The sequence below is a fragment of the Nerophis lumbriciformis genome, linkage group LG25, assembly GCF_033978685.3.
Source record: "Nerophis lumbriciformis linkage group LG25, RoL_Nlum_v2.1, whole genome shotgun sequence".
In the NCBI taxonomy this organism is placed as follows: domain Eukaryota; kingdom Metazoa; phylum Chordata; class Actinopteri; order Syngnathiformes; family Syngnathidae; genus Nerophis; species Nerophis lumbriciformis.
This window is the reverse complement of record NC_084572.2, coordinates 2,940,028-2,965,924: the sequence shown is the minus strand read 5'-3', so window position 1 is coordinate 2,965,924 and position 25,897 is coordinate 2,940,028. Positions and strand designations below refer to the sequence as shown.

Below are 25,897 nucleotides of genomic sequence, written 5' to 3'. Positions count from 1 at the left end.
AGCTTATTACACACGCTTATTCCACTCTCAATGCTTTTATTTCACAATAGCCTTATTAATTAGTAAGCTCATTCCATCTTCTCATTACACAATCAATGCTCTTATTTCACAACAAATAGTCTTATTAATTAATAAGCCTATTCCACGTTCTCATTCCACAATCAATACTCCTATTCCACAATGGATACTCTTACTGCACACTTGTATTCCAAAATAAGCACTCTTATTCCACACCCGGATTCCACAAGAAATACTCTTATTCTGCAATAATTACTCTTATTTCACAATAAATACTTTTATTCCACACTCGTATTCCAAAATAAATACTGGTATTCAACACTCAATTCCACAATAAATTCTCTAATTCCAAATTAATATTATATTCCCCCCCAAAAAACGTATTTTTAATATATTCTTTTAGTTTATTAATCCTCACTGCTCATGACGCAATAAATTGTGTACTCTTCTTCCACAACAAATGATCTTACTTCACATTAAATAGGCTTATTACACACGCTTATTCCACAATCAATGCTCTTATTTCACAATAGCCTTATTAATTAGTAAGCTCATTCCACCTTCTCCTTCCACAATCAATGCTCTTATTTCACAACAAATAGTCTTATTAATTGATAAGCTTATTCCACATTGTCATTCCACAATCAATACTCCTATTCCACAATGGATACTCTTACTGCACACTTGTATTCCAAAATAAGTACTCTTATTCCACACCCGGATTCCACAAGAAATACTCTTATTCTGCAATAATTACTCTTATTTCACAATAAATACTTTTATTCCACACTCGTATTCCAAAATAAATACTTGTATTCAACACTCAATTCCACAATACATTCTCTAATTCCAAATTAATATTGTATTCCCCCCAAAAATATGTATTTTTAATATATTCTTTTAGTTTTTTAATCCTCACTGCTCATTACGCAATAAAGTCTGTACTCTTATTCCACAACAAATGATCATTACTTCACATTAAATAAGCTTATTACACACGCTTATTCCACAATCAATGCTCTTATTTCATTGTAAACTCAAAGTAACTAAAATAGAATGCAATATACATACATATATATATATATATATATATATATATATATATATATATATATATATATATAACAAACAAAGTGCAAAGCCATAGGCTCACACAATTTCAGTAAATAATTTAAGAAGACACTCTTCTTTACGTGGGGACGTGAACTCAACGTGACGTCATCACGATGCGTCACACGTCCGCCGAATGTGTGCGGAAGAACTTTGGTAAATCATTGTTGGTTTAAGCAAACTTTCTCGACCTTTGCGTCCTCTGACTGGAGAAAATACAAGTAAGAAGCCATGGATTACATTTTAGTAAAAAAAAAAAAGATAAAGGGGGATAATTAGATATTTGGGTTGTATGTTTATGAAAGGACAACAGCCGACTTGCTGCTTCAGGTAAACACCTTTTAATTCTACAGTTAAACCCCAACAAGCAAACGGTGGCAACATTTTCATAAACGCAACTCTCCGAACTATTCGACATTTCTTTTAACCAAACTACCCGTGTTTTGAGAAAAGTGCTACCCATACACAAATTGCTACCAAACGCGATTGAGCATGTGCGCGCATGCGCATCAACGTTAAAAGTTTCCCCGGATCAATATAACCACAGCAACTAAGGTAAACGTTGCTATATTGTGTTTATCTTTAGCATTAGTTTACAATACCAGGAAACAAAACAAACCTAAAATTATTAACCTAAAATGCATGGCTGGTTGTTTGTCTGTACTGTATGGTGACGGAATGACTGTGAACAATAATAATAACAATAAAAACTGCGAAAAATAATTGTTTTAGGACCATCCATCCATCCATCCATCCATCCATCTTCTTCCGCTTATCCGAGGTCGGGTCGCGGGGGCAGCAGCCTAAGCAGGGAAGCCCAGACTTCCCTCTCCCCAGCCACTTCGTCCAGCTCCTCCCGGGGGATCCTGAGGCGTTCCCAGGACAGCCGGGAGAGATAGTCTTCCCAGCGTGTCCTGGGTCTTCCCCGTGGCCTCCTACCGGTCTGACGTGCCCGAAACACCTTCCTAGGGAGGCGTTCGGGTGGCATCCTGACCAGATGCCCGAACCACCTCATCTGGCTCCTCTCCATGTGGAGGAGCAGTGGCTTTACTTTGAGCTCCCCCCGGATGACAGAGCTTCTCACCCTATCTCTAAGGGAGAGCCCCGCCACCCGGCGGAGGAAACTCATTTCGACCGCTTGTACCCGTGATCTTGTCCTTTCGGTCATAACCCAAAGCTCATGACCATAGGTGAGGATGGGAACGTAGCTCGACCGGTAAATTGAGAGCTTTGCCTTCCGGCTCAGCTCCTTCTTCACCACAACGGATCGATACTGCGTCCGCATTACTAAAGATGCCGCACCGATCCGCCTATCGATCTCACGATCCACTCTTCCCCCACTCGTGAACAAGACTCCGAGGTACTTGAACTCCTCCACTTGGGGCAGGGTCTCCTCCCCAACCCGAAGATGGCATTCCACCCTTTTCCGGGCGAGAACCATGGACTCGGACTTGGAGGTGCTGATTCTCATCCCAGTCGCTTCACACTCTGCTGCGAACCGATCCAGCGAGAGCTGAAGATCCTGGCTGGATGAAGCCATCAGGACCACATCATCTGCAAAAAGCAGAGACCTAATCCTGCAGCCACCAAACCAGATCCCCTCAACGCCTTGACTGCGCCTAGAAATTGTTTTAATTGTTTTAGGACCTATTTCGGGAATTTGCTGAAATTTCATCAAAATCCGTCCATTACGGAGTATGCAACTAGTTGCATTTTTACCATACCATACCATACCAACTTTATTTATAAAGCCCTTTAAAAGGGGCTTTATAACTATTATGTTGGATCCACTATGGACTGGACTTTCGCTGATATGTTGGATCCACTTTGGACTGGACTTTCACAATATTATGTCAGACCCACTTGATATCCATTGCTTTAGCCAGAGGTGGGTAGAGTAGCCAGAAATTGTACTCAAGTAAGAGTACTGTTACTTTAGAGATTTATTACTCAAGTAAAAGTAAGGAGTAGTCACCCAAATATTTACTTGAGTAAAAGTAACAAGTATGTTGTGAAAAAACTACTCAAGTACTGAGTAACTGATGAGTAACATACACACACATATCATATACATATATATATATATACATACACATACACACATATATATATATATTTATATATATATATATATATATATATATATATATATATATATATATATATATATACACACATTTATATATATATATATATATATATATATATATATATATATATATATACACACACACACATATATATACAGTATATAATTTATATTTATTTATTTTGCCGTTTTTGTTTACATTTTAAAGGTGTTTTAATGAATATACATGCATGTTTAACACATATAGATTCCTTTCTTTCATGAAGACAAGAATATAAGTTGGTGTATTACCTGATTCTGATGACTTGCATTGATTGTAATCAGACAGTAGTGATGATAGCGTCCACGTTTTCAAATGGAGGAGAAAAAAAGTTCCTCCTTTCTGTCTAATACCACATGAAAGTGGTTGGTTTTTGGCATCTTATCTGTCCAGCTTCCATATTCGTTTTTATACACTTTACAAGAAATAGATTGGCGTCAAACTCCTTAGCTTGCTAGCTTGTTTGCGCTGGCTTTCGGAGACTCTTGTTTTGAAAGCGCAGGCGCGATGGAGCGGCACTTTTATTGTGAAGACAGGAACTGTGCAGTCAGTCTTTAGGCTTTTGACGGGATGTACGGTTGAAATAAAAAAGGGTCTTTTTTCCTTCACACTTTTGATTGATTGATTGAAACTTTTATTAGTAGATTGCACAGTACAGTACATATTCCGTACAATTGACCACTAAATGGTAACACCCCAATAAGTTTTTCAACTTGTTTAAGTCAGGTCATGTGACCGCCTGGCTCTGTTTGATTGGTCCAACGTCACCAGTGACTGCATCTGATTGGTGGAACGGAGTCAAACGTCACTAGTGACTGCATTTTATTGGTGGAACGGAGTGAAACGTCACCAGTAAAGCAGGCACTTTGAAGGTCTGTCTGACAGACCAAAACAAACAAGGCGTGCATTAACAGATCGATAAAAATTAGTAGCGAGTAGCGAGCTGAATGTAGATAAAAGTAGCGGAGTAAAAGTAGCGTTTCTTCTCTATAAATATACTCAAGTAAAAGTAAAAGTATGTTGCATTAAAACTACTCTTAGAAGTACAATTTATCCCAAAAGTTACTCAAGTAGATGTAACGGAGTAAATGTAGCGCGTTACTACCCACCTCTGGCTTTAGCATACCTGCCAACTACTCCGGTTTTCCCGTAATTAGTACGGTTTTCATCAACCTATTCCGGGTTACGGTTGCAGTGATAAAAAAATACGGTTTTTCATTAATTAAATTGTTGTTGTTTTTTTAAGTTTTATTCACGAAATCGCGTAACAACAATGACAATCGACACTGCTTCCCGTAACTTCCTATCGAGCCATTCCGAATGCCATGCGCGAGGCTATTTATAGCACCGCTGCCAAGCACGAGGCACCAGTTGCCATTGTTTCCAAACGAGCGAACGATCATGGAATCAGCCGGAGAAAAATCGCAAACGAGTCTTAAACCAAAAAGAAAACTGCAGTCATTCCGTGAAGAATATTCAAAAGCCTATCCGGGAATAATTATCCGTTCCAAAAAGGGTGAAAACTACGCGAATTGCACCTTGTGCAGACAAGATTTTTCGATCGGACACGGAGGAATTAGCGATGTAAAAGACCACGTTGGGACAAAAAAACACAAGTCTAATGCCGTTGCTAAATTTGGATTTTAGCCACAAAAAGGTAATGACACCAATGTTATCTATTGGAATTGTTTAGTACTGTTATACTGTTAAAAGTGTTTATACTATTTATGCTTTCAAGTCCAAGTTGAAGAAATCTTGTTAAATGTTGACAGCATAACTACCAAAATACAGAAGTATGTCCTTAATATTTTTGCAGTGCTATTTCTGTTGAAAAGTTCAAATGATTACATTAGAGATGTGATGTGCCACTTTTCAAGTGTCTGATGGCTTCAATTCATTTTCATTAATTTTTCATATTTTGAATTCTTTTGAAAGGCTTACAAAAAAACGACATTTGAATTGTAATTCCATGCTATTGACAGGACTATTAATTTTAATGAAGTTAGCTTACCATGTTTACAGTATGATAATTGTGATAGAAATGTGAATTTTAGGCACAGAATATTTTTTACAATTGAACAAGGCAGTAGATTATACAAGCTTGGACAGAAAGTTAATAATGACACCAATTTTTTTTTTAATGGAATTGTTTAGTACTGTTTTACCATTTGTTTACTGTAAAACGTGTTTATACTTTCAATTAACAAATTGAAGTCTTGTGAAAGGTTGACAGGATAACTGGCATTAACTGTCAAAATAATTTCAAACTATTGAAGTTAGCTTACAGAATAAACATGTCAATCAACCCATATGATTTTTGCTGTAATATTTTTGTTTTGAAAAGTCACTGTGACTGATAGAAAAGTGATGGTTTTAGCAACATTTTAACCTGTCTGAATGCAATCAATCATTTTGCGTCGGGGGGGACGGGGGGGGTTACCCACATATGCAGTCCTCTCCAAGGTTTCTCATGGTAAATGGTAAATGGGTTGTACTTGTATAGCGCTTTTCTACCTTTTTAAGGAACTCAAAGCGCTTTGACACTATTTCCACATTCACACACACACACATTCACACACTGATGGCGGGAGCTGCCATGCACGGCGCTAACCAGGCCCATCAGGAGCAAGGGTGAAGTGTCTTGCTCAAGGACACAACGGACGTGACTAGGATGGTAGAAGGTGGGGATTGAACCAGTAACCCTCAGATTGCTGGCACGGCCACTCTCCCAACTTCGCCACGCCGTCCCCGTCATTGACATCGACGTCCCACTGGGGTGAGTTTTTCCTTGCCCTTATGTGGGCTCTGTACCGAGGATGTCGTTGTGGCTTGTGCAGCCCTTTGAGACACTTGTGATTTAGGGCTATATAAATAAACATTGATGGATTGATTGAAAAAACAACCTCAGTTGAAGAACAAAGGGCTGTACACCACAAAGAAATAGACTAAAAAAATAACATTTAAAACAGAAGTAAAATACACATTGAAAAAGCAAATACAAATTACCCTAACAACAATTTGTTAGATAAAAAGCAGTTAAAAAGTTAAAAAAGTTGAACAGTTTAAAGTCTCATGCTGGGTTAAAAGCCAGTGAATAAAAATGGGTTTTAAGAAGGGTCTTAAAAGTAGCCAAAGAAGGGGTCTGTCTCACATGGAGAGGGAGATGGTTCCAGAGTTTGGGACCCGCAACAGAGAAGGCCCTGTCCGCTCGAAGCTTGCGCTTTGATTTGGGTACCTCCAGGATCAGACCTGAGGGACCAGGTGGGGGCAGAGAGGTGGAGCAGCTCAGAGAGGTAAGCTGGGGCAAGACCACGTAAGGATTTAAAAGCGAGTAAGATCATTTTAAAATGGACTCTAAAAGACACAGGCAGCCAGTGGAGGGAGGCTAAAACAGGAGTAATGTGCTCTCTTTTTCTTGTGTTAGTTAAAAGTGGGGCAGCTGCATTTTGGACCAGCTGCAGACGTGAGAGGGAGGATTGACTAATTCCAAAATACAAAGAGTTAACAGTAGGGCTGCAGCTAACGATTATTTTTCTATCGATTAATCTATAGATTATTTTTTTCGATTAATCGGTTAATCTATAGATTATTTTTTTCGATTAATCTATAGATTATTTTTCCTTTTACCGATTTTTTTTTTATTTAAAATGAAGAGGAAAAAATAAATGTAGGCCAATTTTTTCAAAAGGCATGGCTTTTATTTACAAAAAAAAAAGTATGGCCACTAGTCAGTCAACATTGACAACAACATGACAAAATATTCTGTAACAATGTAAACATTTAAAACTTTTAACATTTAACAAAATTAAAAGTAGCTTATTTGCTTTTTAATGTGCAAATATAAAAGTAAACATCCAGTGCAAATCTTAATATTCTGGAATAGTATAAGCATTTCAAAAGTAAAAGTATTGCTTATTTTGCTTTAAAATGTGCAAAAATAAAGATAAACATCCAATACAAAAAAGTGCAAAACGGAAATATTCTGTAACAAGTGTAAACATTTCAACAAAAGTAAAAGTATTGCTTATTTGCTAAAATGTGCAAAAATAAAGCTAAACATCCAATACAAAAAAGTGTACAGTTTAAACATTTCAACAAAAGTAAAAGTATTGCTTATTTTGCTTAATAACACAACAATGATAGTATGATTAAAGTGAAAGTTAATTGTTCGTTTGTACATAGTATATGTAACTGTTAATGTTGTAAAAGGTATTTGCACAACTAATTAACGTTAGCGTTTGTGACACGTCTTGTGCCGTGGGGTTCTTTCAGGACCGACAGACTGAACGCCAGACGGCTTTGCCAGGTTTACAATCTTTTAATTTTACACAAAGTCTTTTCTCTTCCAACTGCGCAGATCGCGCACCTGGGCACGATTGCGGCGTCGCTCCCGGCGCGCCCCGCCTCGCCGCTCGCTCGCCGCCGCCGCCTCTCCACAGCGTTAAAGAGGAGCGCGTCTTTGTAAACACTGAACAGGCACGCCAAACGCGCCTCTCAGAGCGAAACGGTGCTTTAGTTTATGAATTTACAACGCAGATACAAATGACACATTCATGTTTTTGTGTAATAATGACAACGTATACGCACGCGGACGATTGACTTGTTGATGGTGATGGCAAGAACGCTGTCGGGGTTTTTTTTTCAAATGTTCGTTCATAGCCGTTGTGCTGCTATGATAGGCCATTTCCGCTCGACACAGTGTGCATACAACAACATTATTAGGCCGTTTATTGAAATACTCCCACACTTTTGACGACTTTTGGCGTGCTTTTTTTCCCTCGCTCGCATCGTCTGCTTTGCGCTCCGCCATGACAGTAGTGTGACGTAAATATGCGACGCGCCGACGCACAAAAACGGCGTCGACGTATTTACGTAACCGATGACGTCGACTACGTCGACGCGTCGTTTCAGCCTTAGTTAACAGTAATCCAGCCGGTTTACTGTCTCAAACTGTTGCCTAGAAAGAAGGTTTTTAATCTTAGCCAACCTAAGCAGCACATTTTTTCAAGGACGTGTGAGTGTAACTATACAATCCCACCCCCATGACTTATCTTATCTCAATGTTAAACAAGAGCTATATTGGCTTTATCTGTGCATGAATGTTCATACAATGAGAACTGCAATCGGAGTGAAGTTGATAGTTGCACCACAATGAAGGTGAATGTTTAACTGGATTCTTTCTTCTCCTCCAACTGAAGAATACACCCCCTGCAGACGAGTGTCCGCCATGTCTCAGGCCGCCCCGGCCATAATGTCTGTCAGCCCCAGCCGGGCCCTAGTGGATGAGGCGTTCATGGTGCTGGTGGAGAATCTGCCTCCAGGAGCTCCTGTGACCCTGCGCTCCCTCCACCAATCAGAGGACAAAGACCACTGGGAGGCTTACGGCCACTACGTCAGCGACCCCACGGGGGCGGTGTCTGGTAACGACAATCATGTGCCCCAATCCAACATGGCTGCCGTCTATCGTTGATAAGGCTGAAACGACGCGTCGACGTAGTCGACGTCATCGGTTACGTAAATACGTCGACGTCGTTTTTATGCTTCGACGCGTCGCATATTTACGTCACACTGCCGTCATGGCGGAGCGCAAAGCAGATGATGCGAGCGGTGCGAGCGAGGGAAAAAAAGCACGCCAAAAGTCGTCAAAAGTGTGGGAGTATTTCAATAAACAAATGTATATAATTCGGCATTATTTCGGCCAGTCGGCTTATAAAATCAGAGCCGATCAGTTTACGTTCGCGCGCAGGTATAACGCGGCGCGCTCCTGTCTCATCTGCTGGTGCGCGAGCCCGGTAATTAGACCGCTGTGTCAAATCAAGGAGGACAAAAGACGCCAGCGCTGAGTGGAAAAAGGTTTAGTTCATTACAGATAACCCAGAGTTGTGCCAAAAGTATGTAAGATTTAATATTTCTCTTCGTGGGTGTGGCGCACCTGTTGCGCTGGTGAGATGGGAGGGGGGGTTGTGTGCATGTAGCGTGCTTAGTCTGGAGGCTAAATACACACAGTGTGTTATGTAACTGTTGTTTAGTGTTGATATTCTTTGCTTAGTTTGATAAATGTTGGAGCAGTTTGCTTCATCAGGAGGGTGAAGTCGCTCAATTTAAAGTGTTGGATTTAACTGTGTTGGTGAGGGCGTAGAAAAAGGGGCATTTTTCTACCAGTAGACAGCGTTTAAGATTGAGTGTTTCACTGCTAAATTAATAATATATTTATATTGAATATGGATTTTAAATATGTATCTAAATAGGTGGTTGATTGGTTAGGTATTTATGTATTTGCATATTGGGTTTTCTGTTGCATTTATCTATTGTGTTTCTGGTGTTAAATGTATTTTATATGTATCTTGGTGCATTTATGTTGAGACAATTTATTTAAAATCTGTTTTAACTTAAAGGGAAAAGATGTGTCCATTTTCTTGCACTTGTTTAATGGTTAAGAGTTTGATAGCTAATTAATAGTTGTAAATTATGGGATTGATAATTGATAGTTTTTTTACAGCATGTTAATCTTGTGGTGTTTTGTCCTTAAAGGTTTTTCACCTACTAAAGAAGCTAAAGGCTACTAAAGGCTACTAAAGACAGCTAATGACAGCTAAAGAAACTAAAGTCTATTAACACTGCTAAAGACTGCTAAAAAGACTAAAGAAGAAAAAATAAGCTGTTTCTTGGTTGGAAAAACTGTTGCAAACTAAAGGAAAATAAAAGGAAAAAGTAACTACGGTCTGGTCTTTTGAGTGAAATCCAGAAGCCACATTCAGCATTGGTACATCCCTTCAAGTGTGGGATAAGCACAGCGAAAAAAGCAAAACACTTGACAGTTGTTGTATGCACACTGTGTCGAGCGGAAATGGCCTATCATAGCAGCACAACGGCTATGAAGGAACATTTGAAAAGAAAACACCCGACAGCGTTCTTGCCATCACCATCAACTAGTCAATCGTCCGCGTGAGTATACGTTGTCATCATTACACAAAATCATGAATGTGTCATTTGTATCTGCGTTGTAAATTCATAAACTAAAACACTGTTTCGCTCTGAGAGGCGCGTTTGGCATGCCTGTTCAGTGTTTACAAAGACGCGCTCCTCTTTAACGCTAACGTTAATTAGTTGTGCAAATACCTTTTACAACATTAACAGTTACATATACTATGTACAAACCAACAATTAACTTTCACTTTAATCATACTATCATTGTTGTGTTATTAAGCAAAATAAGCAATACTTTTACTTTTGTTGAAATGTTTACACTGTTACAGAATATTTCGTTTTGCACTTTTTTGTATTGGATGTTTATCTTTATTTTTGCACATTTTAAAGCAAAATAAGCAATACTTTTACTTTAGAAATGCTTATACTATTGCAGAATATTAAGATTTGCACTGGATGTTTACTTTTATATTTGCACATTAAAAAGCAAATAAGCTACTTTTAATTTTGTTAAATGTTAAAAGTTTTAAATGTTTACATTGTTACAGAATATTTTGTCATGTTGTTGTCAATGTTGACTGAGTGGCCATACTTTTTTTTTTGTATATAAAAGTCATGCCTTTTGAAAAAACTGACCAACATTTATTTTTTCATCTTCATTTTAAATAAAAAAAATAATCGGTAAAAGGAAAAATAATCTATAGATTAATCGAAAAAAATAATCTATAGATTAACCGATTAATCGAAAAAATAATCTATAGATTAATCGATAGAAAAATAATCGTTAGCTGCAGCCTTAATCGTTGAGTTCACAGCTGAGTTGTTTTTGTTTATCTAGTCACAGACGACTTGAGCCTCGGAGGGACTTACCAAGGAAAAGAAGCCATGGGTCTGCTGTGGAGCATGCGGCCTGTTCCTGGCAGCCGTACGGGCCTCAGGTAAAAAAAAAAAAAAAAAAACTTCCTCTGATGTCACTACCAGTCCGCGCTAAAGTTCCGGTGTCGTCCTGTCAGGCTGCGGAAGTTGAACGTGTGCAGCCCCATGCTGGTCGCCATCTCCGCCTACAGTGGCCATGTTTGCGACGATTTCAGCCAGCAGCCTCCTCTGGCCACCGTGCTCACAGAGCGATGGTACATGGCGCCGGGGGTCTGTCGGCTCGACGTCAAGGACAGAGGGGTACGAGGGACCCTCTTCATTCCTTCAGGTCCTCGCCGGGTTCTGCTCGTCAAAGAGACAGGAAGTAAGAATCGTGCTGATGCGTTGTCCATGCCTCAGGTCCAGGACCCTTCCCGGGGATGCTGGACATGTGGGGGGGCGGCGGGGGGCTTCTGGAGTATCGCTCGGCCTTGTTGGCGTCGCACGGTTATGCCTCTTTGGCGTTGGAGTATTTTGCCCCCGGCGAGCTGGCGTCCACTGACTTGGAGGTGGACTACTTTGAAGTGAGTGTGCAGATACACATCCAGTTCTTGAATCTACTTCCTGTCTTTTTTCCTCACAAAAGGCCTTAGAAATCTTACATTTGATTGATTTATTGATTGATTGATTGATTTAAACTTTCATTAGTAGATTGCACAGTACAGTCAGTACATATTCCGTACAATTGACCACTAAATGGTAACACCCGAATCAGTTTTTCAACTTGTTTAAGTCGGGGTCCACGTTAATCAACATCTACTTCCTGTCGTCTTCCTCACAAAAGGCCTTAGAAATCTTACATCTACTTCTTGTCTTTTTCCTCACAGAAGGCCTTAGAAATCTTACATCTACTTCCTGTCTTCCTCACAAAATGCCTTATAAATCTTACATCTACTTCCTGTTGTCTTCCTCACAGAAGGCCTTAGAAATCTTACATCTACTTCCTGTCTTCCTCACAAAAGGCCTTAGAAATCTTACATCTACTTCTTGTCTTTTTCCTCACAGAAGGCCTTAGAAATCTTACATCTACTTCCTGTCGTCTTCCTCACAAAAGGCCTTAGAAATCTTACATCTACTTCCTGTCTTCCTCACAAAATGCCTTAGAAATCTTACATCTACTTCCTGTCTTCTTCATAAAAGGCCTTAGAAATCTTACATCTACTTCCTGTCTTCCTCACAAAAGGCCTTAGAAATTTTACATCTACTTCCTGTCTTCCTCACAAAAGGCCTTAGAAATCTTACATCTACTTCCTGTCTTCCTCATAAAAGGCCTTAGAAATCTTACATCTACTTCCTGTCGTCTTCCTCACAGAAGGCCTTTGAAATGGTCAGGCAGCATCCCGCAGTCATCCCAGACAAGGTGGGAATTCTGGGCCTCTCCCTCGGCACTACAGTCGCCATGTATTTGGCGTCCGAGAGCACCGTCGTCAAGGTAAATGCGTTGTTTCGATGTGTAAAAACGGGTGGCAACCTTGTGACGGCGTGTGTCCTGTCGCAGCCAACGTGTTGCGTTTGCATCAGTGGCAGCCATTTCTACCCACGAGGCAAAACCCTGAGCGGAGTCCACGGGTAGGTGGTTTATTCGCGCCTGGCTTATAGTGGCTCTGACGTGGACTGACGTGTGCCCCGTGTTGACAGAGATGTTCGAAAGATCCGCATGGATGAGAACCAGAATCTGATATGGCGAGACCTCTTGGAAGTCTCCAGCGACCTGTCAGGGAAAATGGACGTAAGTGCACGTTGACGGCTTCTTCATTGCTCGCCGTTGACGCCTGTTCGCTAAACTTCTGTAGCAGTGAAGGAGTGGGGTTCGAGTGAACGGCCCCCTCTGCTGCTTGCTGGCATGTTAGTGACGTGTTTTCTTTGTGACGACACACTTAAGATCATCTGTCGTTCTTCTGCCAGGTGAGGAGAATTAATTGTCCAATCTTGTTGGTCAACGGCCTCGATGACCAGAACCAAGCCACTGTGGAGTTTGCTGAGGATGTCAGTACACACACACACACACACACATCTACTGTTTCAAGCAAGTACCGTATTTTCCGCACTATTAGCCGCACCTAAAAACCACAAGTTTACTCAAAAGCTGACAGTGCGGCTTATAACCCGGTGCGCTTTATATATGGATTAATATTAAGATTCATTTTCATAAAGTTTCGGTCTCGCAACTACGGTAAACAGCCGCCATCTTTTTTCCCCGTAGAAGAGGAAGTGCTTCTTCTTCTACGCAAGCAACCGCCAAGGTAAGCACCCGCCCCCATAGAACAGGAAGCGCTTCTTCTTCTACTGTAAGCAACCACCCATAAGGCGCCCTGGGTTATAAGCCGCGCCTTCAATGAACGGCATATTTCAAAACTTTGTCCACCTATAAGCCGCCCCGTGTTGTAAGCCGCATCTAACTGCGCTAAAGGAATGTCAAAAAAACAGTCAAATAGGTCAGTCAAACTTTAATAATATATTAAAAACCAGCGTGATGTGGGCGCGCATGGAGTCGTATATCAACATGGACGGAGCTGCGTGAAAAAGCCACCCGGCCTCTTCGCGTAAACTTACCTTAACCACTCGCTCATCTTTTCTTCATCCATCCATCCCTTCGAGTTAGCTTTTATGATGACGCCGGCTGGAAAGGTCTCTTTTGGCAAGGTCTTCCTTTTGAATATCACCATGGGTGGAAGTTTCTGGCCATTAGCATGGCAAGCTAGAACCACAGTGAAGGATGACTTCTCATTCCCTGTGGTGCGAATATTCACCGTACGTGCTCCCGTTGTATCCACAGTGCGGTTCACAGGAATATCAGTTGCTGTGAAATAGTAATCCGTGTGCGGATGGAGAGATTGCGTCTTTTCATGAACCGGATCCCTGTCGTTTAGTAGGAGCCATTTTGTGGTCTTTACAGATGTAAACACACAAAGGAAATGTACGGTAATATCCGCGCGCTTTTTCTTCTTCTACGCGGGCTGGTGGTTGCTTACAGTAGAAGAAGAAGCGCTTCCTGTTCTATGGGGGCGGGTGCTTACCTTGGCGGTTGCTTGCGTAGAAGAAGAAGCGCTTCCTGTTCTACCGGGAAAAAAGATGGCGGCTGTTTACCGTAGTTACGAGACCGAAACTTTATGAAAATGAATCTTAATATTAATCCATATATAAAGCGCACCGGGTTATAAGGCGCACTGTCAGCTTTTGAGAAAATTTGTGGTTTTTAGGTGCGCCTTATAGTGCGGAAAATACGGTACATATAATTTATACACACATACACTTTTGCCCCCCAGACACTTTTTTCTCTCTCAATGTGGCCCCGAGTCAAAGTATTTGCCCAGCTCTGCTTTAAAGCAACAATTTAACAATGTATGAGGTGGCGTCTTGTCTAGCCCTGCCTTCCACCCAAGTGCAGCTGGAATAGGCTCCTGCCCCCGCCCACGACATCGAGACAAGCAGTAAGAAAATAGATGGATGTATGTGAGGAAAATACAGAAAATACACGCACTCTCCAAAAAAACCTAATAAAATAAAAATAAAGAGGCGCACGGCAAAAGTGTACTTAAAGAAAAAGCAAGGCCAGCAACACTCGTGTCCTTCTAATAATTTTAATACAAACTGCACAGGCGCTACCAAACACAGACCGCTTCGTCAGTGTGCAATTTTCAACAGGAAGTGATGCACTTAAATAGTCACAGCTGTGGTCAATCAATTGACATAATACAACACCAACAACTTCAAAAATAAAAGTGCACAATTAATAGACAAAATGGAAAATAGTACAAATAAATCAAAGACTCAGTACAGTATCATAGGAAAATAAATAAAGCAATAAAAGAATGTGTGGACAACCATTATAATAACCATTTTTTTATGATCATTTTTTAAATTATTTTTATTTTTTTGCTTGATTTATTTTCCTATGATACTGTACTGAGTCTTTGATTTTTTTGTTACAATTTTCCTTTTTGTCTCTTATTTGTGTACTTTCATTTTTGAAGTTGTTCTTGATTTATTACCGTATTTTCCGCACCATAAGGCGCCCTGGGTTATAAGCCGCGCCTTCAATGAACGGCATATTTCAAAACTTTGTCCACCTATAAGCCGCCCCGTGTTATAAGCCGCATCTAACTGCGCTAAAGGAATGTCAAAAAAACAGTCAGATAGGTCAGTCAAACTTTAATAATATATTAAAAACCAGCGTGATGTGGGCGCGCATGGAGTCGTATATCAACATGGACGGAGCTGCGTGAAAAAAGCCACCCGGCCTCTTCGCGTAAACTTACCTTAACCACTCGCTCATCTTTTCTTCATCCATCCATCCTTTCGAGTTAGCTTTTATGATGACGCCGGCTGGAAAGGTCTCTTTTGGCAAGGTCTTCCTTTTGAATATCACCATGGGTGGAAGTTTCTGGCCATTAGCATGGCAAGCTAGAACCACAGTGAAGGATGACTTCTCATTCCCTGTGGTGCGAATATTCACCGTACGTGCTCCCGTTGTATCCACAGTGCGGTTCACAGGAATATCAAAAGTCAGTGGAACCTCGTCCATGTTGATAATGTTCTCTGGCCGGATCTTTTTTTCAGCTATCTTGTTTTTACAATATGCACGGAAAGTAGCCAGCTTTTCTTGAAAGTCTTTAGGCAGTTGCTGTGAAATAGTAGTCCGTGTGCGGATGGAGAGATTGCGTCTTGGAAACCTGTCGCTTAGTAGGAGCCATTTTGTGGTCTTTACAGATGTAAACACACAAAGGAAATGAAACGTAATATCCGCGCGCTTCTTCTTCTTCTACGCGGGCGGGTGGTTGCTTACAGTAGAAGAAGAAGCGCTTCCTGTTCTATGGGGGCGGGTGCTTACCTTGGTGGTTGCTTGCGTAGAAGAAGAAGCACTTCCTCTTCTACGGGGAAAAAAGATGGCGGCTGTTTACCGTAGTTGCGAGACCGAAACTTTATGAAAATGAATCTTAATATTAATCCATATATAAAGCGCACCGGGTTATAAGCCGCACTGTCAGCTTTTGAGTAAATTTGTGGTTTTTAAGTGCGGCTAATAGTGCGGAAAATACGTATGTCAATTGATTGACCACAGCTGTGACTTTTTAAGTGCATTACTTCCCGTTGAAAATTGCAGACTGACGAAGACATTTTCAAAACCGGTCTGTGTTTGGTAGCGCCTGCGCAGTTTGAGTTAAAATTATTAGAAGGACACAAGTGTTGCTGGCCTTGCTTTTTCTCTATGTGAGGATATATCAAATAGCTTTATAGTTTACTCCTATTTCTCGCGTTGAACAGACCGGCTGGCTCTGTGTCACCTTGGAAACGCTGTGATTTATTCACAGACCCATCCAACGCTAAAACGCTAGAAGAACACTGCACTCACTACGATTTCGTTTGATACCGTCACACCTCACTGATTTATTGAGAAGACTTTGAAATGGAAATACCACTTTATTTATAATACCGTTACAGGATTGTACGGTATACCGGTACTACTATAGTAGCGCTATACTAGGGATGTCCCGATCCAGGTTTTTGCACTTCCGATCCGATACCGATATTGTTTTTGCATTTCCGATCCGATACCGATACTGACCGATACTGGCCTATCCGAGCATGTATTAAAGTTTAAAGTTATTTAGCCTACTTAGTTGTCAGAATCATGTTGAAAAGGGTTTTAGTACTCTTGATAACAACTAGCCAGCTGAATTAGGGGAGTTTGAATAATACACAATGGTTGGTAACAAGAAACTGACCTGTTTATTCAAGGATAAACACAAAATAGACAAAATTATACATGACAAACAGAAATGGCATCATTGAACTAGGGCTGGGCGATATGGCCTTTTTTTAATATTGCGATATTTTAAGGCCATATTGCGATACACGATATATATCTCGATATTTTGCCTTAGCCTTGAATGAACACTTGATGCATATAATCACAGCAGTATGATGATTCTATGTGTTTTGATTGATTGATTGAGACTTTTATTAGTAGGTTGCACAGTGAAGTACATATTCCGTACAATTGACCACTAAATGGTAACACCCCAATAAGTTTTTCAACTTGTTTAAGTCGGTATATACTATCAGATATATACTATCATCATAATACAGTCATCACACAAGATAATCACATTGAATTATTTACATTATTTATAATCCAGGGTGTGGAGGGGGGCGCCGGATGTAAGTGTCAAAAAGACAGCCAAAAGAGTTTGATATGAGAATAAATCTAAAGTTAAAATATAGGGTAGAAATGCACCCATCTGCAGGAAATGTAGTCTTGATTTTCAAAATGTTCTTTCAAGGCTTGCATGTCTACATTAAAACATTCTTCTTCATACTGCATTAATATATGCTACTTTTAAACTTTCATGCAGAGAAGGAAATCACAACTAAAAAAAATCACTAATTTTTTCATACGGTGTTGATTTGGAAATTTTTGTCTCTGCATTTTGATGGTGTGGACGTGTGGCACCGAATGGAGATAAGCGTCTCGACAGACGTTATAATATTTGAACAATGATGACGAAAACTGTTTTCTCTGTCGTGTCCGTGTGTCGAAAATTGTTATGCGCTTATTTTTTTATTTGATTTTGTGCGTGGCAAATAATTGCTATGCGCAGTGGACGCTTGAGCAGTGCGCAATTGCACAGGCGCGCAAACCTTAGAGAGAACGTTGGTCACACGGCTGCGCTAGCATCACAGCTAACGTTAGCCATGCTGCTACCTCTCTGCTCGGGGAGGACGTATACGTATGTGACGTATGACGTGACAGTATGTGACGTGTGTAAGAAGGTGCACTTGCTGTCTGTGAGAGGGAGACACAGGAAAGAGTGAGAAGAGCCTGTCGTGTAATGCCAGCAGCTAAAAGCAACTGAGTGAGAATTCACAGACCTGTGGATGTGTTGAAGGTGTGCTGGAAAATGCGGAACGGAAATTAGGGAGCAGCAGAAAAGTGGAATGTATTATTTAAATCGGTGCGTTGGAAAACACGGACTGGAGTTTTTTTTAAACTGGATCTGGATCGGCATTTTCCCATGCCTTGCCGATACGCAATTTTTGGCAAATATCGGCAGCCGATCCGATCCAAATATCGGATCGGGACATCCCTACGCTATACTAATGAATATATACAATATTCGGTACTATACCACCTCTAAAAAGTACCGTGGATCTACACCTGACATCCACTGTAATGATACCAAGTACAGGAGTGTATCTAGTCGATACTACTATGTTTACATCGATCTTTTTTTTAATTTTATTTATATTATCTTTATAAACTCAGGAAATATGTCCCTGGACACATGAGGACTTTGAATATGACCAAAGTATGATCCTGTAACTACTTGGTATCGGATCGATACCTAAATTTGTGGTATCATCCAAAACGAATGTAAAGCATCAAACAACAGAAGAATAAGTGATTATTACATTTTAACAGAAGTGTAAATAGAACATGTTAAAAGAGAAAATAAGGAGATATTAACAGTAAATGAACAAGTAGATGAATAAGTCATTTTCTAACACTTGTCCTTTAATCATGTTGACAAAATAATAGAATGATAAATGACACAATATGTTACTGCATACGTCAGCAGCTAAATTAGGAGCCTTTGTTTGTTTACTTACTACTAAAAGACAAGTTGTCTAGTATGTTTACTATTTTATTTAAGGACTAAATTGCAATAAGAAACATATGTTTAATGTAAGATTTTTTGTTCAAATAAAGCCAATAATGCCATGTTTTGTGGTCCCTTTTATTTAGAAAAGTATCAAAGTTTCGAAATACATTTTGGTACCGGTACTGGTACCAAAATATTGGTACCGGGACAACCCTATACCGTTACATCCTTAATAGGTAGTGTTAGTTACCTGCAGTTTAAACAGCAGACGAATTGCTGACTGGTGGTGTTGATGGCGATTCACTTCCGTCTCGGAGGGGCTCGAAAACGCGTCCTTCATTCAACTTCATCACATGCTACAGGTAAAAGCCAGTAAATTAGAATATTTTGAAAAACTTGATTTATTTCAGTAATTGCATTCAAAAGGTGTAACTTGTACATTATATTTATTCATTGCACACAGACTGATGCATTCAAATGTTTATTTCATTTAATTTTGATGATTTGAAGTGGCAACAAATGAAAATCCAAAATTCCGTGTGTCACAAAATTAGAATATTACTTAAGGCTAATACAAAAAAGGGATTTTTAGAAATGTTGGCCAACTGAAAAGTATGAAAATGAAAAATATGAGCATGTACAATACTCAATACTTGGTTGGAGCTCCTTTTGCCTCAATTACTGCGTTAATGCGGCGTGGCATGGAGTCGATGAGTTTCTGGCACTGCTCGGGTGTTATGAGAGCCCAGGTTGCTCTGATAGTGGCCTTCAACTCTTCTGCGTTTTTGGGTCTGGCATTCTGCATCTTCCTTTTCACAATACCCCACAGATTTTCTATGGGGCTAAGGTCAGGGGAGTTGGCGGGCCAATTTAGAACAGAAATACCATGGTCCGTAAACCAGGCAAGGGTAGATTTTGCGCTGTGTGCAGGCGCCAAGTCCTGTTGGAACTTGAAATCTCCATCTCCATAGAGCAGGTCAGCAGCAGGAAGCATGAAGTGCTCTAAAACTTGCTGGTAGACGGCTGCGTTGACCCTGGATCTCAGGAAACAGAGTGGACCGACACCAGCAGATGACATGGCACCCCAAACCATCACTGATGGTGGAAACTTTACACTAGACTTCAGGCAACGTGGATCCTGTGCCTCTCCTGTCTTCTTCCAGACTCTGGGACCTCGATTTCCAAAGGAAATGCAAAATTTGCATGGTTGGGTGATGGTTTGGGGTGCCATGTCATCTGCTGGTGTCGGTCCACTCTGTTTCCTGAGATCCAGGGTCAACGCAGCCGTCTACCAGCAAGTTTTAGAGCACTTCATGCTTCCTGCTGCTGACCTGCTCTATGGAGATGGAGATTTCAAGTTCCAACAGGACTTGGCGCCTGCACACAGCGCAAAATCTACCCGTGCCTGGTTTACGGACCATAGTATTTCTGTTCTAAATTGGCCCGCCAACTCCCCTGACCTTAGCCCCATAGAAAATCTGTGGGGTATTGTGAAAAGGAAGATGCAGAATGCCAGACCCAAAAACGCAGAAGAGTTGAAGGCCACTATCAGAGCAACCTGGGCTCTCATAACACCTGAGCAGTGCCAGAAACTCATCGACTCCATGCCACGCCGCATTAACGCAGTAATTGAGGCAAAAGGAGCTCCAACCAAGTATTGAGTATTGTACATGCTCATATTTTTCATTTTCATACTTTTCAGTTGGCCAACATTTCTAAAAATCCCTTTTTTGTATTAGCCTTAAGTAATATTCTAATTTTGTGACACACGGAACTTTGGATTTTCATTTGTTGCCACTTCAAATCATCAAAATTAAATGAAGTAAACATTTGAATGCATCAGTCTGTGTGCAATGAATAAATATAATGTACAAGTTACACCTTTTGAATGCAATTACTGAAATAAATCAAGTTTTTCAAAATATTCAATTTTACTGGCTTTTACCTGTATGTCTGCTAATGTTTTTGATGCAATATCCACCTTGCAAGTATTGCAAGTAGGGATGTCCGATAATGGCTTTTTTGCCGATATCAGATATTCCGACATTGTCCAACTCTTAATTACCGATACCGATACATACAGTCATGGAATTAACATTATTATGCCTAATTTGGGCAACCAGGTATGGTGAAGATAAGGTCCTTTTTAAAAAATAAAATGAAATAAGATAAATTAAAAACATAAAAAAGAAAATAAAACAATATAAAAACAGTTACATAGAAACTAGTAATTAATGAAAATGAGTAAAATTAACTGTTAAAGGTTAGTACTATTAGTGGACCAGCAGCACGCACAATCATGTGTGCTTACGGACTGTATCCCTTGCAGACTGTATTGATATATATTGATATATAATGTAGGAACCACAATATTAATAACAGAAAGAAACAACCCTTTTTTGTTAATGAGTGTGAATGGGGGAGGGAGGTTTTTTGGGTCGGTGCACTAATTGTAAGTATATCTTGTGTTTTTTATGTTGATTCAATAAAAAATCAAACAAATAAAACGATACTCCATCCATCTTCTTCCGCTTATCCGAGGTCGGGTCGCGGGGGCAGCAGCCTAAGCAGCGAAGCCCAGACTTCCCTCTCCCCAGCCACTTCGTCCAGCTCCTCCTGGGGGATCCCGAGGCGTTCCCAGGCCAGCCGTGAGACATAGTCTTCCCAACGTGTCCTGGGTCTTCCCCGTGGCCTCCTACCGGTCGGACGTGCCCTAAACACCTCCCGAGGGAGGCGATCGGGTGGCATCCTGACCAGATGCCCGAACCACCTCATCTGGCTCCTCTCGATGTGGAGGAGCAGCGGCTTTACTTTGAGCTCCCCCCGGATGACAGAGCTTCTCACCCTATCTCTAAGGGAGAGCCCTGCCACCCGGCAGAGGAAACTCATTTCGGCCGCTTGTACCCGTGATCTTGTCCTTTCGGTCATAACCCAAAGCTCATGACCATAGGTGAGGATGGGAACGTAGATCGACCGGTAAATTGAGAGCTTTGCCTTCCGGCTCAGCTCCTTCTTCACCACAACGGATCGATACAGCGTCCGCATTACTGAAGACGCCGCACCGATCCGCCTGTCGATCTCACAATCCACTCTTCCCTCACTCGTGAACAAGACTCCGAGGTACTTGAACTCCTCCACTTGGGGCAGGGTCTCCTCCCCAACCCGAAGATGGCACTCCACCCTTTTCCGGGCGAGAACCATGGACTCAGACTTGGAGGTGCTGATTCTCATCCCAGTCGCTTCACACTCGGCTGCGAACCGATCCAGCGAGAGCTGGAGATCCTGGCCAGATGAAGCCATCAGGACCACATCATCTGCAAAAAGCAGAGACCTAATCCTGTAGCCACCAAACCAGATCCCCTCAACGCCTTGACTGCGCCTAGAAATTCTGTCCATAAAAGTTATGAACAGAATCGGTGACAAAGGGCAGCCTTGGCGGAGTCCAACCCTCACTGAAAACGTGTCCGACTTACTGCCGGCAATGCGGACCAAGCTCTGACACTGATCATACAGGGAGCGGACCGCCAAAATCAGACAGTCCGATACCCCATACTCTCTGAGCACTCCCCACAGGACTTCCGGAGGGACACGGTCGAATGCCTTCTCCAAGTCCACAAAACACATGTAGACTGGTTGGGCAAACTCCCATGCACCCTCAAGGACCCTGCCGAGAGTATAGAGCTGGTCCACAGTTCCACGACCAGGACGAAAACCACACTGTTCCTCCTGAATCCGAGGTTCGACTATCCGGCGTAGCCTCCTCTCCAGTACACCTGAATAGACCTTACCGGGAAGGCTGAGGAGTGTGATCCCACGATAGTTGGAACACACCCTCCGGTTCCCCTTCTTAAAGAGAGGAACCACCACCCCGGTCTGCCAATCCAGAGGTACCGCCCCCGATGTCCGCGGGATGCTGCAGAGTCTTGTCAACCAAGACAGCCCCACAGCATCCAGAGCCTTAAGGAACTCTGGGCGGATCTCATCCACCCCCGTAAAACGATACTGATAATAAAAAAAAACGATACCGATAATTTCCGATATTACATTTTAAAGCATTTACATCTCTAATTGCAAGTATTGTTCTCGTGAATAATTCCAACATTTGTGCTGCTGATTGGCGCCGTGCGTGGTAACGTCACGCTGGCCCACAGATATTGGTAAGGGAATCGTTAGCAAAAGGATTCCCATGAATCAAAACCCTAGCTAGTAGAGATGCGCGGTTTGCGGGCACAACCGCGGAGTCCGCGGATTATCCGCGGATCGGGCGGATGAAATTTAAAAAAATTAGATTTTATCCGCGGGTCGGGTCGGGTGGTTGAAATTTAAAAAAAATTAGATTTTAAATAGATTCAGGCGGGTGGCAGTTAAACCAATTGGGAAATATATATACATAGTTAAATGTTGTTACCCACATACGAAAAACGAGCAGGCACCTGCAGCATATGCCACAACAGAAGAAAAAAAAAGAAAAGAGATGGACACTTTTACGGAGCGGAGAAGGGACGCCTCGCCGGGGTCCGGGACCAAGGCCCCTTCCCCCGAGAGGGCCCCACCGGGAGCCGTAGCTGAGGCGATCCGCGAGAAGGGCCCGACGCACGTCCAGGGTCACCACCGCGCCCACCGCACCGACACCACGCCTCGTCCGCCTTCGCCGCGGCCGGCGTCACGCGCAACAGGTAAGCAGTTTACCTGCCCGCCACCCCCGTGGCCGGAGGCTCGTAACAGGGGTCACTCCGCGCGCTCCGCCCGCGCAGCTTACCTGCCCGCCACCCCTGTTGCCGGGGGCGCGTAACAGGGGTCACTCCGCGCGCAGTGCGCTCACGAAAGGGGTGGGGCTCACCCTGGTTGATATAGACAGCAGCTAGGACGGTGGCCATGGAAGTTGGAACCCGCTAAGGAGTGTGTAACAACCCACCTGCCGAATCAACTAGCCCTGAAAATGGATGGCGCTGGAGCGTCGGGCCCATATACCCGGCCGTCGCCGGCAGCGAGACGCGCTTGGAGGTGCGCTCAGCGCGGCTCCCATATGATTGCGCACTGGTGTGCGTCTGGGTCGTGACAGCGTGGCACGCGAATGTCTGTGCTGCATTGGATCAGTCTCCTTTCTTTAACAGGCAAAAGCTTTATAACCTCACTAATGCCTTGCATCGTCTATATTAGATATATAACAACGGGCGGGTGCGGGCGGATGCGGTTCTGATCAAATGTTAGATCGGGTGGATTGCGGATGGTTGACGACTTTCTGATGCGGTTGCGGATGAAATAATTGCCTATCCGCGCATCTCTACTAGCTAGAGTACGAACCAAGTCTTTTTTTTGTTATTTACTTTTGTGGCAGATTTTCCAGATGATGCGTTCAGTTGGGAAAGACCACCTCTTGACGCGTCTAGAGTACCCTGGCACGGGACACCTGATCGAGCCGCCATATTCGCCTCACTTTAGAGCTACCAACTTCATGTGGGACAGCAAAAAGGCCAAAGGTGAGTCAGAAGAATCACTCTGAAGGTCTTTTCTTGCCGAAATTGCGCCACCGACTCACTAAGGTGTCGCGCTGCAGTGACCCTACTGTGGGGCGGACAAACCAAGGCGCACTCGCACGCTCAGGAGGACTCGTGGAGGAAGATTTTGGCGTTTCTGCAGCAGCATCTGTACTCCAGACCGAGTCCAAGAGCCAGGATGTGAAGCGGAGCCTCACCATGACGTGTGGGACCATCAGATGGTGGGCTCTTGTTTCTCACTATGATCATGGACACCATCTTATTGTGTTGGTGTGGACACATCAGTTTGCTTGGATCACAAAGCCCAACAATGCTTAACAGCTAAGTAGTCACACAACTACACTGGGTTTTTTTTTTTTACATTTTAGGAGACATTCGTATTCCAACACTCCAAAAACAATTTGAACAATAATTTGCAAATGTATTAGACAAAACGTGTGCCTAAGTAGTCACAGCCTTTTTCCTTCCACAAACTTAGCACATTCTTAGGCATACTTGCCAACCCTCCCGGATTTTCCGGGAGACTCCCGAAATTCAGCGCCTCTCCCGAAAACCCCCCTGGACACATTTTCTCCCGAAAATCTCCCGAAATTCAGGCGGACCTGGAGGCCACGCCCCCTCCAGCTCCATGCGGACCTGGAGGGTCTGCATGGAGCAATGTTGTTGTAATATATTGAGTTGGAGGCAATAACCAGGCGAGGGGATGAAGTACGTCTCTTTACTGTAGACTTCAGAACAGACTCACACACTTGACGTCAGGTGCGCAACACCACGTAAATCGTTGGCCAACCAAAAAGTAACCCCAGTACGCTATAGCCAACATTCACCAGGAGATGGCAACAGACAAACATAGATCACTCTATTACATTCCAGTCTCTCCATGTTTTCTCGCCATGGTAACATGTGATCCTCATGCACTGTGCGCTGTCTCTGTCCCTCTTGATATATATATATATATATATATATATATACACCGTATTTTCCGCACCATAAGCCGCCCTGGGTTAAAAGCCGCGCCTTCAATGAACGGCATATTTCAAAAGTTTGTCCACCTATAAGCCGCCCCGTGTTATAAGCCGCATCTAACTGCGCTAAAGGAATGTCAAAAAAACAGTCGGATAGGTCAGTCAAACTTTAATAATATATTAAAAACCAGCGTGATGTGGGCGCGCATGGAGTCGTATATCAACATGGACGGAGCTGCATGAAAAAAGCCACCCGGCCTCTTCGCGTAAACTTACCTTAACCACTCGCTCATCTTTTCTTCATCCATCCATCCCTTCGAGTTAGCTTTTATGATGACGCCGGCTGGAAAGGTCTCTTTTGGCAAGGTCTTCCTTTTGAATATCACCATGGGTGGAAGTTTCTGGCCATTAGCATGGCAAGCTAGAACCACAGTGAAGGATGACTTCTCATTCCCTGTGGTGCGAATATTCACCGTACGTGCTCCCGTTGTATCCACAGTGCGGTTCACAGGAATATCAAAAGTCAGTGGAACCTCGTCCATGTTGATAATGTTCTCTGGCCGGATCTTTTTTTCAGCTATCTTGTTTTTACAATATGCACGGAAAGTAGCCAGCTTTTCTTGAAAGTCTTTAGGCAGTTGCTGTGAAATAGTAGTCCGTGTGCGGATGGAGAGATTGCGTCTTTTCATGAACCGGAAGCCTGTCGCTTAGTAGGAGCCATTTTGTGGTCT

At 42.3% G+C, this 25,897-nt stretch overlaps 1 protein-coding gene across 1 annotated transcript; it reads left to right on the top strand.

Moving 5' to 3' along the window:
- The first annotated feature begins 1,230 nt into the window (after nucleotides 1–1,230).
- Nucleotides 1,231–25,141, top strand: LOC133621516 (peroxisomal succinyl-coenzyme A thioesterase-like). Its single transcript, XM_061983581.2, has 11 exons — nucleotides 1,231–1,284; nucleotides 8,456–8,677; nucleotides 11,023–11,122; nucleotides 11,198–11,388; nucleotides 11,460–11,623; nucleotides 12,412–12,531; nucleotides 12,598–12,668; nucleotides 12,738–12,828; nucleotides 13,005–13,085; nucleotides 24,042–24,183; nucleotides 24,261–25,141. Exons 1-11 carry the CDS (start codon nucleotides 1,245–1,247, stop codon nucleotides 24,383–24,385), a joined length of 1,347 nt encoding a protein of 448 aa, XP_061839565.1. The 5' UTR covers nucleotides 1,231–1,244; the 3' UTR covers nucleotides 24,386–25,141.
- Nucleotides 25,142–25,897: the final 756 nt, after the last annotated feature.

Excerpts from the sequence above, each read along its gene's own strand:
- LOC133621516 (XM_061983581.2), top strand. The coding sequence starts at position 1,245 with ATGCGTCACACGTCCGCCGAATGTGTGCGGAAGAACTTTG. Across the intron at positions 1,285-8,455 it reads ATGTGTGCGGAAGAACTTTG|AATACACCCCCTGCAGACGA; the intron begins GTAAATCATTGT and ends CTCCAACTGAAG. Across the intron at positions 11,624-12,411 it reads TGGAGGTGGACTACTTTGAA|AAGGCCTTTGAAATGGTCAG; the intron begins GTGAGTGTGCAG and ends TCTTCCTCACAG.